Here is a 16,176-nt window from a genome sequence, read left to right as displayed (position 1 = left end):
CAGGGAGTCAGTCCTGAGTTCAGGGGGCCAAGGGGGCTCACAGGTGACAAAACAAAATGGAAAGAAGGAGATGGGTGAGGCATGATCCATATTAAACTTAAATAGTTAAATAAAGGCATCATTTTCATTCTCTGCTCTGCCTGCTGCTAGCACAGTGCATATGCACAGACGGTATGGAATGAACGACTCCATCCCCATCCCCACATGAGGGTGTTGAGCTGTCATTTGCTTCCCTTGTCACTAAGTAGTTCACCACAGCCGTTTAACTTTCTATCCTCTCCATATGTCAACTCTGTAAGTTCCATGAAGGTGAACTGAGTGCATCTTACCCAACATTCTATTCCCAGGAAAGAGCACCCACCTATCACATACTCCTAGCATAAATATGCTCGAAAAATAATTGCTAAATGAGTGAGTAATTGATGAATGAATATATTCTGGAAAAAGAGACATCTGGGATGGGGAGCCCAAGCAAGAAATTTCAAATAGTTAAACATATACTGAACAGATACTAAAATAGGCTCTAGCAGTGAGGGACAAAAAGAACTTCAGAGGCACATACATGATTAATTTCCACCTCCCCAAACTCTCAGATGTTTTCTGAGATCTGACCTAGGATACTGATTTGTTTGCTAGACCTGGTCTTAGAAATTCACTCTGTTAAGTGTTGGACTCTGAACTGCAAGGAGGGAGAGCAGGTTTATAAAGGCAAAAGCCACAAGGTTACAGAACTTGTTTCAAAAGAATTACCATTACCCCTGCAGAGTTCAACTGACTATTTAATATACAATTGTCAATTTAGCTAGCAGAGGTTACATGAGCTCTAGTTCAGTCTGAAGTAGAAGAATGTGTTCCAGGAGGTGGTCCCAACTGACAAAAGTCAAGAGTTCATGGTGTTCCAAGAATTGAAACAGGAGACGTGCAGAGACCCCGCTTCTCAATATCCTCCCAACCCTATTTTGAATGACTCTCTTCGCAATGCTTAACTTCGGAATCTTCTTTCACAACCTATAGATGAAATTTAGATTTTATTCAATTTCCCAAATAGTCCAGGATACAAAGAGGGCAAGCATATAAAACTGGTGACTCCCTAAAGCCCCCTGCTCATCCTTGTTTCTTCAGCCTCCTCTGGGGAAGCTCACACCCCCAGGACCCGCAAGGGCCCCTAACACACGTCACCAGCTCCGACCCAAGGTGAACCTGGGTCGGACTTCCACTCCTCTAGAGGGCGCTGCAGAGAGTCCGGTCGCCGGAAGCATTTCCACCCGGGACGCATTTTTCCGACTGCAGTCCTCCAGCGGTCCCTGTGACGTATTTCCGGTTGGCCGAGTTACGCACGTGTGGCCCGGGAAGGAGTAACGTCAACCCGGTAGCCGAGTTGTGGCGCTGCAGTGGAGGCGCCTCTCCGGCAACATGTCTCATCTACCCATGAAACTCCTGCGCAAGAAGATCGAGAAACGGAACCTCAAATTGCGCAAGCGAAACTTAAAGCTCCAGGGTGAGATGCGCGGAGCTTGGGGACTGGGGGCCTCGGTAGCTGCGGGAGCCCGCCCCTGGGTCGCGGCGCTGCTCTGCTCGGGAGTCACTGCAGCCCCGAGGTGGGGTGGCCGCTTCCCCCGCGGCACGTGTGCTTGTTGAGAGTGAAAGGCAGCCTGGCGCGGTTTCCAGTCGGTCCCGCTCGGGTGCCGCTCTCCGCGTGCCCCAGATCTGCCCCTGATTTTTCTGAGCCTCAGTTTCTCCGTACAGAATCAGGGCAGAAGCAGGCCGCCTGAGTTTTCTTCCCAGGCCTCCAGCCGGGCTTCCAGCTCAACCACCTTTTCTGTGTCTCGCTCATTCTGAGTCCCTCCCACCTCATCCCCCACCCCACCCCCCTGGCCCATTTCCAGTCAGACACGTGGAACTTGTCATCTACACGCGCCTTCCTTTCACATCTATTTAATGCCTACATTGCTTCAGAACAAGCTCATTGTCTCTCTTGTCACAGAGTTTTTCTTGATAGAATTGCCTTCCCCTGTCCACGTCTACTCTCTCTCGACTCCTGGAGCATATCCTATTTTCAGCTCTAGAAGTGCCTTCTGCACGTGTCCAGTGCGTGCCCTATCTTCCCATTGCTCCTAACATCATGAATTCCTCAAGCGCTTCCAGGTATTTGCATCCTTAATAAATATGTAACTGAAAAGGCTGTTAGCTGAATGCCCGTCATTCTTACCCACCTCGTTTGCAGTCCTACGTTCCTAACAGAGAGCCGGAGATCTTGAAGTTACCTTATCCTTTTTTGGATCCTATATAACATATCAATCCCCGAGGGCAATGTTGGAGGCATAATTCCTTACCCTAGTTGGATTCCAGCAGATGAGTGGCTTGCAAGGAATCCTGAAGAAGAGGACAGGTTTGTGGGTTTTAGAAATGGTTTTGAAGCTCCCTTGTATTTCCAGTTCCGATGAATAATACAGCACTACTAACTACTTCTTGGTACTTAAAGGTAACGATTAAAATTAAAAAATAATAAAAATTTTTCAAAGTGTTGTTACTTTTTATTATATGTAAACAGGGAAACTTTTAAAGACATCCCTAGGCATTTACATATATATATGATAAATACTGGGACCAATAAGTGAATTTTCAGTTCACTCCTGCTTAGGAAAGTTAGGTTGAGTGTTCTGAAATTATAGGAAAAGCAGTAGTTGTGTGAATAGATGGAAGTCTTTTCTGATATATGGGTTAGCCATGTATTTATCGACTACCTGATACTAACGTGTATTTGTAGCTACTGTTGTCTGGCCCCATCTGTTTAAATGTTTAACTTCACTGAAGTTTTGCTGTCCCAGATTCTTAACTCCGTATGGACAGATACACGGTTTTTTGAAGTTCAGAAATCAATGTAGCTTTCCCTTTTCCGGCATTTTTCATTAAAGGAAATTGACTTGTCCTGTAGTAGAACGCCATAATTAAGTGGTTTTAATAATGTACATGAAAGGGAATTAAAAGCTAAGTCATCTCAGTCATGGACACCCTGAGGTTTCTCGCCTGGGATCCCAGCATTCTTAAGCAAACCTACCCTTCTTTGTCACAACGTGCGTTCTGTTTTTAAACAGAGGCCTCGGATGTGAGCTTATCGGAAAACCAAAATGGAGATGTGTCTGAAGAAACCGTGGGAGGTGGGAAGGTTAAAAAATCCCTAAAACAGTCTGTGAATGTGGGCTCGTTAGAAGCCCAGAATGGAGAGAGAGCTAAAGAAACCGTGGAAACTGTACAAGTTAAAAAAAAAAAAAAGAAATCTACCATAATAATCAATGGAGAAGCAGCAACACAGCCTCCCAATTCAGAATCCAAAAAAAAGAAGAAGAAAAAGAGAAAAATGGTGGATGCTGCTGGGCCTGGTAAGTACTTCAGTTTCTTTGAACTTCAGGCATTCAAACAATTTTCACAGTTTCATCTTCTTTCTTTTATTACTGTACTATTCATACAACATACAAGAATCCCTATACTCATTAGTGTACCAAAAAATAACCTAGTAGCAAAAAGAAGCAGGGTAGGGGCTGGGGTGTGACTTTTTTTTTTTTTCTTTGATTAAGATACTGAGAAATGTGTCGTGCTTTTACATTCCCTAACAACTGAAGAACACCTCACTCTTCAATAAAAGACTTTGAATTCTAGAAATTTGTTCTTTTTGATGGTTGGCTAGGCTTTTAAACAGACTATATTATGGCATAGTATTTTAGGTTTATTACCTGTTTTCACACAGAATTGTGGCATTACACTAAAGACATCTGGGCTAGTACATTCCTATCTTCTAAAGCCTTTATTTCAGTGGACTTTGCATTAATGATTCTTTTAATTTACCCTTTTTTTGTCCCAATTTTTTTTCCTATTATAAATTTCTCCTCTTGAAAGGAGACTTAGTAATAATTTGGATATGCAAATTGTATAAAAATAGCAGGTAACTTCTATATAAATGGAACGTTAATTCCCAAGTGAGTAGAATGGCCAGGATGGGGGGAGGCCAGTTTCTTTTGGAAGATGGTTGGATTTGGATAAGCTTACCTGAAGGATAGGCATTTTATTTGAGATGTGAGCAAGCAGAGATTTCAAGGGAGACTGCAACAGGTGTTAAACTATTCAGCCCTCTGCCTACTTTTGGAAATAAAGCTTCATTGGAACACTGCAGTGCACATTTGTTTACTTGGTCTTTACTGTGACAAACCCTATGGTCTGCAAAACCTACACTGTTTAGTCTCTGGCCTTTATAGAAAGAAAAAAGCTTTTATGGAAGATTTATGTTTAATGGCATAGTAGGACAAATTAGTGCCTTTTAAGAGTTCAAAAAACCATTAATCACAGCCCTTTTTTTCCTCAGTGGAATATACAGAATTGGATGTAATTAGTATACTTAAACTCTTCAACTTTCAAAAATGTCTTGGTCACTCAAGATACTATAATAGGCCTAAAAAATAAAGTTTTTTTGGCAAATCTGCATATCCCCCTGGGTTTTTACATATAATTAAATCTTTAGTCATGAAAAAGAGACATTCTTAGCATATTAAAACTGGAAATGTGTTAAGCTTTTGAAAACATGCCTCTTTGCATTACACATCTTTTTATTTTGTGATCCCGTTTGGTATTTTATTTTAACAAAAAAAATTGGGGGGGGGGTGTTTTCCTTTAAAACCAAAGATACCAAAAAAGCAAAAACTGAAGACAAAGGGGACTCTGAAGAAGGGGCCCAAGCTCCTGAAGAGACAGAAAACAGTGTGGAGAAGCCAGATGATCAGGAAGAGGACAGTGAAGTGCCCAGCCTACCCCTGGGACTGACAGGTAACTTTAGAAAGTTTTCCAGAGAGACCTTAAACATGGCATGCCTTCTGGATTATAGGATTTGAAGTTTCAGTTGTGACTTTTAATTTACCTAGAAAAAGTATTGATGAGAAATATTTTTATATCTAGTTGCTGCTTTATCCACTTTGTGTGCCTTAGTTCTTATTGTTTCTGCTTTTTCCTTTTCTGCATTCCTAACACTAAATATTTTGATAAGGACACAGACAGCTTTTGGGGTTCTCTGTTCCTTTGGTTTGTTGTTTTCTAAAGCTCGTTTCATTTTCTAGTAGGAAGATTATTGGCCCAGAAGTTTAACATTGCCCCAGTTGTTAGTAAGCAAGGATGAAATTCACATTACTGAGGGACTTGGCCAGGGTGACTTCCTTTGGCCTCTCTGTAAGTCAAGAGTTTGGCCAAAATCACTTGCTCCAAACCAGAAATGTCTAGTTCCTTGAGTTGTTCGGTGTGGGTTTTTTATTTGTTAAAATATTGAGGCCTAACCCCAGGCTTGCTTAATCAAAATTGCAAAGGTTATGGCAGTGGTTCTCAACCAGGGCAGTTTTGCTTCCTTGGGGGCAGTGACCAGGTCATCCCGGTTTACCGACCAGTTTTAGCATCTGAAGTCCTGCATCTCATAAACCTTCTCAGTCCCAGGCAAACTGTGAAGGTTGACTACCAACAGGTTTGGTTGTCAGAACTGGGGGCAGGCTACTGTCATTTAGTGGGTGGAGGTCAAGGAGGCTGCAGAACATCCAGTAATGCATGGGACGGCCTCTCACAACAAAGAATGATCCAGCCCAAAATGTCAGTAGTGCTGACGTGAACAATAGCTGACTGACAAGCAGGGCAGGTGTGGGGTGGGGCCTCCCCAGGTGATTTTGGTATCTTCCCCTGCTGAAGAACCAGCGCACTTGACGTGTGGGTCCAGTCTAAGGGTACGTGGCTGTATCTGACCTCAGTTGTCTTTTGGGAGTGAGATTAACAGCTCTTTTGATTGACTTCGCACTCACTTTCTCTGTACTGGATGCTTTCATTTTTTATTTCAGATTTCTTCAGCAATTCATTTCTCTCTGCACCACCCCCCATGCTTGACATTTTCATTAGACACAAGTCCCTTGATTATACCTCCTCTCCATCCTTTACTGTTTCTAGCCTTTACACAGCCGTCAGCAGTGGAGAAATTTCAGAAGTCAGTGTCTTTGTCTTAGTATTACGTAGGAATGGTGGGGGTCTAGTCTTTCTTACTGGAAGAAGCTCTTCTCAGCTTGACTCCCACCCATTAATGTTTTCACACAGCAAAACTAATTTACATAGCTATAGCAGTATTAACTATTAAAAAAGATAAATTTGCTAATGATAAACTCTTTTATTTAGGAGCTTTTGAGGATACTTCATTTGCTTCTCTTAGTAATCTTGTCAATGAGAACACTTTGAGGGCAATAAAAGAAATGGGTTTTACAAACATGACTGAAATTCAGCATAAAAGTATCAGACCACTTCTGGAAGGCAGGTATGATTAACATTGATGTTTGGGCATTGGTACCTATTTTTAGTGCTAGTCATTTAGAAAGAAAATGCCAACATGTTCTGTTGATGTTTGCACTGTGCTTTGAGTTGATACATCCATGCTTCATTAAAAGGCTTTAACTGATGTTTGAAGAAAAGTGTTCATTTCTGTTTTATAGCACAATTCTTATTTCTGAGTTAGATCTGTAACCTCAGTGATTGATTTCAGTGGTAAAGAAGCTAGGGACTTTGTTTTTCTTACTCACAGTCTAGCCTGGATGTCTGCAATGTGCTAAATATGTAGTAGGTATTCAGTAAATGCTTGTTGAATAAGTTGACTAAATGTCTCTCTCTCCTTTCCATTGCTGATATTTAGGGATCTTCTAGCGGCCGCAAAAACAGGCAGTGGCAAAACGCTGGCATTTCTCATCCCTGCAGTTGAACTCATTGTCAAGTTAAAGTTCATGCCTAGGAACGGTGAGTTTCTGATCCAGTGGGTTTTGCTGGTAACTCACTAGAAGTTTATCGTCCTCTGTTACGGACTCATGGTGATAACTACAGCTGGACTTTTCCTGTCATTTTGTGCCTTTTAGGAACTGGAGTTCTTATCCTCTCACCTACTAGGGAACTGGCCATGCAGACTTTCGGTGTTCTTAAGGAGCTGATGACACACCATGTCCACACATACGGGTTGATAATGGGCGGCAGCAACAGATCTGCTGAAGCACAGAAACTCGGTAATGGGATCAACATCATTGTGGCCACCCCAGGCCGCCTCCTGGACCACATGCAGGTAAGGCAACACTTGGCGGGGGGGGTGCCTGTCTCCTTGTCTCGTGTGAAACCTGAACCTGTCAGCTAACACGTTTTTCTTTCCCTTGGTCTTTTTAGAATACCCCGGGGTTTATGTATAAAAATCTGCAGTGTCTGGTTATTGATGAGGCTGATCGTATCTTGGATGTTGGGTTTGAAGAGGAATTAAAACAGATTATTAAACTCCTGCCAAGTAAGTAGACGTAATATCTGCATGTAGTTTGCAAAGTAGTTGTTGCAAGTAGGTGAGGGTGGTTCCTCTTTGAAAACTATTCGTACTGGAATTTTAATCTAGCCAAGCGAAGTGGTTGTGCCAGTCAGTGCTAGAGGTAGTTGGCAAAGCAAGCGTCAGACTTACCAGTAACTTAATGCAGTGGTTTTGCCACTCTAGAGGTTGTAAGGCAAGTTAGACAGTGCTAACGTCTGTCTCAGTCCTGTCTGTCCCCAGCACCCCATCTTTCTTTTTCTCACCTGCCCTGACGTCTCCCGGGCAGCCGTGAATGTGTTGCCTGCTCTGTTGTGCTTGAGTTGTACATCCCTGGGTTAGAGCACTTGCAGCGTTATGAACTGTTTATGGCTGTAGTAAGGCCATGATCCCATTTATTATATGGTTTGTTTTTGGATGCTTTATTGAAGTATACTTGATACGGTATACGGTCTGTACTTGTTACAGATACTCAGTTTGTTTTGACACGTTTACACCTGTGAATCCCATCACCCCAATTATTGGAGACAACCGTCTTTTGCCATTAAGTATGGTGTTAGCTATAGATTTCTTTTTTGTAGTTGCCCTTTACCAGACGGAGGATGAAAATGATCCTTTCTGTTCCTGGTTTGCTGAGATGTTTTTTGTTTTTGTTTTGTTTATCTGCATATACTGGTTGTTTTTATTAATCCAGAATGGCATGATAAGGTACCGTACAGTATGTATATTTATTCATTACAAAAATGGCTTCCAAACCATTAGACGTGAAATTGCAGTAACAGCATAAGACAGTAACATCACAATCAGAAAGAGAGGTTAAATTCTATCAAATGCTTTTACATTTCTGTTAAAATGAACAGATGTTTGTTTTTGTTCATTAAATATTTCTTTAGATTTTAAGTTTGCTAACTCAGGAAATTATATCAGTTAATTTTCAGATATTAAACAACCCTGCATTCCTGAAGTAAACCCCACTTGGTCATGATGCATTATCCTTTTTATATGTTATGTTCACCTTTGCTAAAATTTTGTTTAGAAATTTGGCGTCTGTGCTTAGGACTCATTATTGGGTTTTGGTATCAGGGTAATAATGGCTGGCTTCAAAGAATGAGTTGGGAAATAAAAAATCTCTTCAAATCCTGGAGAGATTGTGCAGAATTGGTAATATTTTTTCCTTACATGTTTGATAGAATTCACCAGTGGAAGTCTTTGGGGCTGGAGTTTTCTTTACGTGACGATTTTAACTACAATTTCTGTAATAGATACAAAGCTGTTCAGGGTTTCTTTTTCATCTCAGGTGAGCTTTAGCCATTTGTCTTTCAGGGAAATTGTCCATTTTATCTAAGTTGTCAAATTTATAGACATAAAGTTGATATTTCTTTCTTAATATCTGTAGTGATACCACACGTCACATTCCTGATAGTTTTCCTCAGTATTTCTAGTGGTGAGGCAATGCTAAAGATTCCCTGAAATATACGGGTTATTTTTATATGTATCTGTTTCAGCACGCAGGCAAACCATGCTCTTTTCTGCCACACAAACTCGAAAAGTTGAAGACTTGGCAAGGATTTCTTTGAAAAAGGAGCCATTGTATGTTGGTGTTGATGACGATAAAGCTAATGCAACAGTGGATGGTCTTGAGCAGGTACTTTTTGTCAAGATCTTATATTTACGGATCATCTTTGGTGTGTCCTTGTAATTGTTTGGAGGATCATCCCAAAAGCAGATGGATTAGTGAACTTTTAATTCAAATATAGTGAATTTGGATATTGGCTGTTTGGCATCACTGATCTTGAATTCTGAATAATTTGATCAGGTCTCTTTATTCTGTCTTTTAATACTGCCTGCCACATAGGAGACACTAATCACTACCAATTGTAAATGCAGTAAAAAAAGTGTTATTTAATGATCTTTTGCTCTAAGATGCAAGGTGAGTTAGCAGATGGAGAGGCTGGTTTCAGGCACATTGCTCTGAAAAATTGGAAATGAGGTGACAGAAATCCAACCTAAGTGGATTGAAAACAGAAAGTTGGGTCTTTAGATGAATAAAATATTTCAAATAACAATCTTGCTTAAAAATTCCATTCATTGTATATTTTTAAAAATGTATTCACTTGCCTTTGTTATCTTGTTTAGGACAGTGCACTTAGGCTATAGTTATTTGAGATCTTGCTATTTAAGGACCTTTTAAAAAATGAAGCATTGCTATGCTTTGAGGGTTCCAACGTGTAGTGGTGTTACTTTATTATGGTTGCACAAACTGTGGGTAATCAGAAGTCTGTAACCTCAGAAATACGTAAAGTACTTAGTATAGTGATTGCACCCAGTAAAAGGAATCAGAAGAGCTAAAATTAGTCTCAGTTTAGGGATGCTTTGTTATAATGAAGTCAGTAATTTTGCTGTAGGTAAGGCACGATGGTGTATATGCAGTGTTTATCTGCTCTCCATCAAATCATACTGCTTTATGAAGCTGAAAATGTCTGATTATTTTTATCTGTTCACTTGAACAACTTCTAGGGATATGTTGTTTGTCCCTCGGAAAAGAGATTCCTCCTGCTCTTTACATTCCTTAAGAAGAACCGGAAGAAGAAACTGATGGTCTTCTTTTCATCCTGTAAGTCTGTGAAATACCATTATGAGTTGCTGAACTACATCGATTTGCCTGTCTTGGCCATTCATGTAAGTGATTATCATGAGTTTATTAAAAAAGTTAACACTTATCAAGTATATGGATTGTGGGGTTTGTGGTATCTCTCTAAATGTAGAATGATCCCATGTGGAGGGAGCTATGCTGGGTGTGGAAGGGTGAGGACCACAAAGGGGTAGGAGATACCATCCACTTAGGGAAATGAGATCTAGGCCAGAGAGTGAAATGAAGCAGGTTAACAACTCCACAGCTGGGGGGTTGTACATCCAGATCTCCCAGAAATGACCTCAAGTTTCCAGCTCTAATGAATGATTTGATTTGATTCTTGATTCTAGGGAAGGCAGAAGCAAAATAAGCGCACAACCACATTCTTCCAGTTCTGCAACGCAGATTCAGGGATATTGTTGTGTACCGACGTGGCAGCTAGAGGGCTGGATATTCCTGAAGTGGACTGGATTGTTCAGTATGACCCTCCAGATGACCCCAAGGTAACCGGCATCCCTGGAGTTTCTCCACAAGGGCTCTATGTTAAGGAATGAAGTTTCTGGTTTCTCTGAGACTCACCATATTTCACATTCAGAGGTTGATCCCGTAGTTATCCAAGTCCTGTTGTACTGCACACTGACTATAGTATTTCTCTGGTGCTGATAATAGCCAGGGCTTTTGCAGGACCCAAGGGGGTGTGCCAAGATTTGAGAGGCCTTAGTGAGGCTGAAGTTAGGAATGTCATGTGCTTGGAATGGTCTGTGAAGAGCAGTAGGTGTTAGAAGAAAATAAAATTCACTGCCAGAAATAGGTAAGATTCTGTAGCATGTGTAGTAAAATAAGTTTTATTAAGTACTGTCAACAAGCAATAGATGACATAAATTGTCAGCTAGCACAAAAACATATTCAAAAAGTTATTTTGAAGATGAAGCACACTTAGTAGTCATTAATGTGAATATCACATCCAGCGGGTATCGGGCCTCAGTCATGGCCCTGTTACCTCTTTGGTCACGGTCCGTGCAGAAGCAGGGGACATGGCTAGTGTGTGTGTGGCACGGCCCTGGGGGAGGAGCACCATCTCATCCAGATGCGCTGACATGCTGTGTCCACCACCGTACAGATCCTGGGAAGGCAGGTTCCCATGGAAGTTGGTGTATTAATTCAGGTGTTCTCTCTCCACCAAAGGAATATATTCATCGTGTGGGAAGAACAGCCAGAGGCCTAAACGGGAGAGGGCATGCCTTGCTCATTTTACGCCCTGAAGAATTGGGTTTCCTTCGTTACTTGAAGCAATCCAAGGTAAAGATCTTGGTTTGGAAAATCGTAAGCTGGGAAGATTCCTCCTGGTAGGAATTGCAAGTATGCGCAATTCCCGAAAATGGCCCTTGTGCCTTTGGTCTAGAATGCCCTTTTTTGGATCTTCAGAATGCTTCTGGTTTGGGTGAGCTTTGCAGTCTTGTGGGACGCCATCAATGATCTCCTGTCATTGGTGTTCCCCCAGCTCGAGTGCTCATCCAGCTGTCCTCTTACCCCCTACCTGTCTTCTCTGCAAGACTGCAGGCTCTGAGGGTGGGACTTGGGCAGCTATTTCTCCAGCACCTCTCTGAGATCTGGCATTTTTGCAGTTTCCTAATAAGTGATGACTGGTGAGAGATCCTTCCCATAGGGGTGTGTGGTCATTGTGAGCTCTGGTATCACAGACCCTAGTCACAGGGCAGGGGGTGGTAGGACAGCTCTCCTGACATGCAGGGAGGGGCCAGTGGTCCTTCTGACTAGAAGCATCGGGCTGCCTCATGTTGCATCCATAGAGCTCCTTCTGTAGAGAAAAGGGCTTCATCGACTCACTGTCCCTGTCTAGTCCCTTGCCTTTCCTTTCAGGAAGGGTCCTCAGCCCAGTGCATGTGAAGGTAGTGGAAGTAAGCTAAGACTTTTCCCTTGGCTTCAGGAGAGCAGAGGAGCGGCTGTCTGTCCTGAGGGAGTTATACAGGCCTGGCTGTCCTTCTGGTTCTTCATGGGACAGGACGCTTGTCACTGCTCCATCATCTACAACTCTGAATATTGATCCATCCTGGTTTACTAATCTTCGTGCTTTTGTTTTCTAGGTTCCATTAAGTGAATTTGAGTTTTCCTGGTCCAAAATTTCTGACATTCAGTCTCAGGTGTGTTTGGTATTTTTATTTGTGTGTTTTTTGTGTTTTGTTTTTTTTTTTAAACATTTGTGAGGAAAAGGTAGCCTCCGTTGGTAATCACTGTCCTCTGATTCTCCCTTTTCATGAACCAGGTTTGGATTGTGATCCTTTAGGGTTCTTGCTATGCTGCTTATCACAGTCCTATGTTTCCTACCTTGTTCCAGTTCCTACCTTATAAGAACTTTGACATTCTTCTTACTGCACCCTGATTTTGCAAATATTACAAAACTTAGAGCACAAGTGTATTGGAACAAATGTTTTTTTACAGGATGGTTTTATTCTAATATGTATGAAGTCTGCTTTTGTATTTTATTGAAACCAATGTCTTTTTCATTTCAGCTTGAAAAATTGATTGAAAAGAACTACTTCCTTCATAAGTCAGCCCAGGAAGCATATAAGTCCTACATTCGAGCATATGATTCCCATTCTCTGAAACAGATCTTCAATGTTAATAACTTAAATTTGCCTCAAGTTGCTCTGTCGTTTGGTTTCAAGGTGCCTCCTTTTGTTGATCTGAGTATCCTTTTCTTTGTTGTCAGGAGTTCATCCGGGAACTGAGGGAAAAAAGGTTGACAGAGGGGCACTTGGTTTGGTGTGTGGTCCAGCGAGGTCTGGTCACTGTCTGCTTGTCAGCGCTAGCACGCAGTAGGCAGGGGTTAACTGTCGCGGTGGGGGTTACACACACAAGACAGCCTGTGCTTTAGGCCTTTAGGAATTTGACAGGCAGACAGGGAGAGCCGGAGTTGTGCGTTCTGGAGAGAAGCCCAGGGGGGTGCAGTTGCAGGGCTTGGGCTGTTGTGAGGCTTCCCTATACGAAGTCATGGAGAGCAGCATGCCCTGGGGCTGGAGAGAGAAGATGGGACCTCAGAGTGTTCATCCCCTCAGAGCCATGGAAGGATTTCGTACAAGGAAGTTGCAAGACTAGCAAAAGAAAATAACCCATAAGTGCTACTCAGGGTAAAAGGCAAAGGAAACCCTTCCAGTTGCTTCTGTTGCAGTTGATCACCTGTACTTCATCCTCATGTTTTCCACCGAGGAAACGAACAGCGAAAGTGAGGCCTGTGAGCTAGCGCTGTGGCTCCAACTCCCGAGGGGACGAGACTGGGGGTCACCGTCCCCCTCGTAGGCAGTAAGTGTCTAGTGTGGTGCGTACTTGCCGAATCGTTGAGGAAGGAAGAGCAACTCCTTCAGTTGGTTAAGCATTCCCGAATCCACTCTGACAGAGGTGAAAGTCATTTGTTTTGACATGGAGGGTGGTTTTTACTGTGTTTCTGTAGACTTGCTGATGTGTACCTCTCAACTCCTGGTAAATAATTGTCTTCAGCTTAGTTGTGCAGAAAACAGTATCAGTATCTGTAACATGACTGTTACATTGGCTTAGAAGTCACACCTGCTCATTGTAGTCCATGATCACGTGACCACTCCAGACTTCCTGGAAATGGGTCATGTGGGCTCATGGTCACATTTTCGTGGTGCAGGGAGGGGTTGTGGGAGCGGAGCAGGGGGGTACATGCTGGTTTGTTCTCTGTATGGATATTAGATGGGAGCTCATTGTCTTCGAGTTGCTTGATTTCCTTAACCTTCACCTTTAGACGTGAACAGCAATGATGGCAAGCTTAAAAAGAGAGGAGGCGGCGGCGGCTTCGGCTACCAGAAAGCCAAGAAAGTCGAGAAGTCCAAAATCTTCAAACACATTAGCAAGAAGTCCTCTGACAGCCGGCAGTTCTCCCACTGAAGACACGCCTTCCTTTCATCTTGAATAGCTTTGTCCTGAAATGGATTTTTTCCCTTTCTTTAACAAAGGAATTGTTGTGGCTTCAGGATTGGGACTGATGGAACAGGAGTATGAGTTGACGTGGGTTGCAAGCACCAGGCACTGATACTTCCAGGAGATACCGCTCTTATTTGGGGGTGTAAAACAGAGTTCAATTTTTCTAGGTGGTTCAAGAGCAAAGCAAGGGATCTTTTGGATTTTGTTATGACGACAGAGTATTTTAAATCTTTTACCTCCAAATTTGTCATTGTTTTGGGGGGGTGGGGTATTTTTTATTTAAAATCAATTAACATATAATGTGTTAATGGTTTCATAGGTGGAGTTCGGTGATTCTTCAGTCTTACATAACACCCAGTGCTCATTATATCACGTGCCCTCCTTAATGACCATCACTCAGTTCAACCTGCCTTAGAAGGTTGAACTTAGAAGTGACCTGGTACACTGGGGGTGGTGATGCAGAAGATTGTCTCAGGTTTTTTGTTTTGGGGTTTTTTTTGGGGGGGGTGTTTTTTTGGTTTTGGTGGTTTCTTGGACCTTAACCATAGTTCCTGACCTCCCCTGAAAATGCTACTGTGGCTAGGAAGCACCTTTAATGTAAGGTGGTGGTGGTTTTTATATATGCCAGATTTTAAAGCAGCCTTTCCCAATTTTTTAAGAGCACAAAGTGTGGGTTATTTGTCATTGTTATTTGAATAAAGCACCCTTAGCAGTCCTAACATTTGTTGGAAACAGTGGGACTCTAAGATTTTTGAACCTCATTTACACCAATATAAGTGTAATAATCTGCTGTTCTCCATTTAGTAACTTAGCAAAAACCTTCTTGAAAAAGGCACAAAGCGATGACACCGCTCATTCAACTTCGTTTCGAGTGGTTTGGATTTTGGTGAACCCTTCCAACTCTGCAGAGTACTCAGGAGGCAAAGCATCTTTTTGAGAAAAATTTCCCCTTCCACAACTGTGAAACAAAAATAGGTTTATGATGAAATTTGGAAATGAACAGCAGTCAAAAAAGAGCAGGAAAAGATGGGGGTTTCGTCATGTGGGGTTTTTGTTGTAGGAACTCTTGACTTCCAGAGTATTTCATGTGTCTTGTTTTATTTCCAGTGCATTTTAGAACGATCAAATGGTTACGACATTTTGATCAATTTGAAACCAAAGGTGCTGGCATCGTTTTGCTGTTGTGCCAGTTAATGTTCATAGTCTCCTGTTAAATATGAGGACACTGAGAACTTCAAATGTGGAGGGAACAGCCTGATACAATAGCATCCCAGTAGAAAAACAAAAAGTGATCCTTTGAGTCTGGGCTTGACCACTGTCCCCCTGGCTGGACCTGTCCTAGGGTTCAGGCCTTGACTGCTAGACTCCTGGCACTGAAGAACTCTTCATCTAAAACATCCAGTAACTTGTTTTTCTTTTTTGTTTCAGAAATAATCACGTCTCAAAAAATACACAAAAACAAAGGGAGAACTCTTTAATCACAGAGCAGGAGTAAAAACTGTCGATATTTTTCGTACATAGCCATCGGGTTTTGTATACATACTTTTAAATTTTCTATCAGGAGTGAAGTCATCCTTTACCCCCTACTTGTAACCAGCTTGTTTCATAACGTGTTATTTTCCTGTGTCATTAAATAATTAACGTCCGTTTTATATTTCATTTATGACTACCTTTTGTTAATAACCCTTGCTTGGTCTGCCTAGACCAAGGTTCTAGGTCCCTGCTTATCACAGAGGGGCTCTCCTATCTTAGCCTGTCTCGTGCTCCTATTTGTCCTGCCATGGTTGACGTCCAGTAGGAGTAGAAGTCAGTGTGCAGAGATTTTATGAGTTAAGTACGTAAAAAGAAGGTGGAAAGACAGTGCTTTCTATAGTAATGGCTCATTCCAGGTACTTGCGGAGTCAGGAGGTTCTGCTGGCAGGATGGCGCAGACGAGGGACCTCCAGACAGCCAGTCTTGACCAACCTGGCCAGGATTCAGATGTGAGGGGGCCTAGAATCAGAAAGAGGGTCAGGGCAGCCCCGTGTGCAAGGCTCATTTGCACAAGAGGAAGGGATCCTTGGGCTTCTGTGCTGAGAACACAGCCGCTGGTGGCATGTGTTGGGGCTGTTAACTTGACAAATAGGATTAAGTGGCTTCAGCCAGGAAGGCTAGGTAGCATGAGCAGGGAGCCAGGCAGATCACTCCGTGCCAGTAGAAACCTCTGGGTCCTCTGGGCTGCCAGGGACAGTAAGTGCTTGCCTAT

General features: G+C 42.4%; 1 protein-coding gene across 1 annotated transcript; it reads left to right on the top strand.

Moving 5' to 3' along the window:
- Window positions 1-1,329: 1,329 nt before the first annotated feature.
- On the top strand, window positions 1,330-15,590 carry DDX18 (DEAD-box helicase 18). The gene is made up of 14 exons (XM_078070686.1): window positions 1,330-1,498; window positions 3,096-3,380; window positions 4,675-4,815; window positions 6,190-6,325; window positions 6,698-6,798; window positions 6,915-7,114; window positions 7,213-7,327; window positions 8,845-8,984; window positions 9,857-10,018; window positions 10,322-10,474; window positions 11,157-11,270; window positions 12,074-12,130; window positions 12,500-12,677; window positions 13,753-15,590. Exons 1-14 carry the CDS (start codon window positions 1,414-1,416, stop codon window positions 13,893-13,895), a joined length of 2,010 nt encoding a protein of 669 aa, XP_077926812.1. The 5' UTR covers window positions 1,330-1,413; the 3' UTR covers window positions 13,896-15,590.
- The last annotated feature ends 586 nt before the right edge of the window (window positions 15,591-16,176 follow it).

The sequence above is a fragment of the Halichoerus grypus genome, chromosome 4 (genome assembly GCF_964656455.1).
Source record: "Halichoerus grypus chromosome 4, mHalGry1.hap1.1, whole genome shotgun sequence".
Taxonomy (NCBI): Eukaryota; Metazoa; Chordata; class Mammalia; order Carnivora; family Phocidae; genus Halichoerus; species Halichoerus grypus.
The sequence above is the reverse complement of the archived record's forward strand: the minus strand, read 5'-3'. Positions and strand labels throughout refer to the sequence as shown.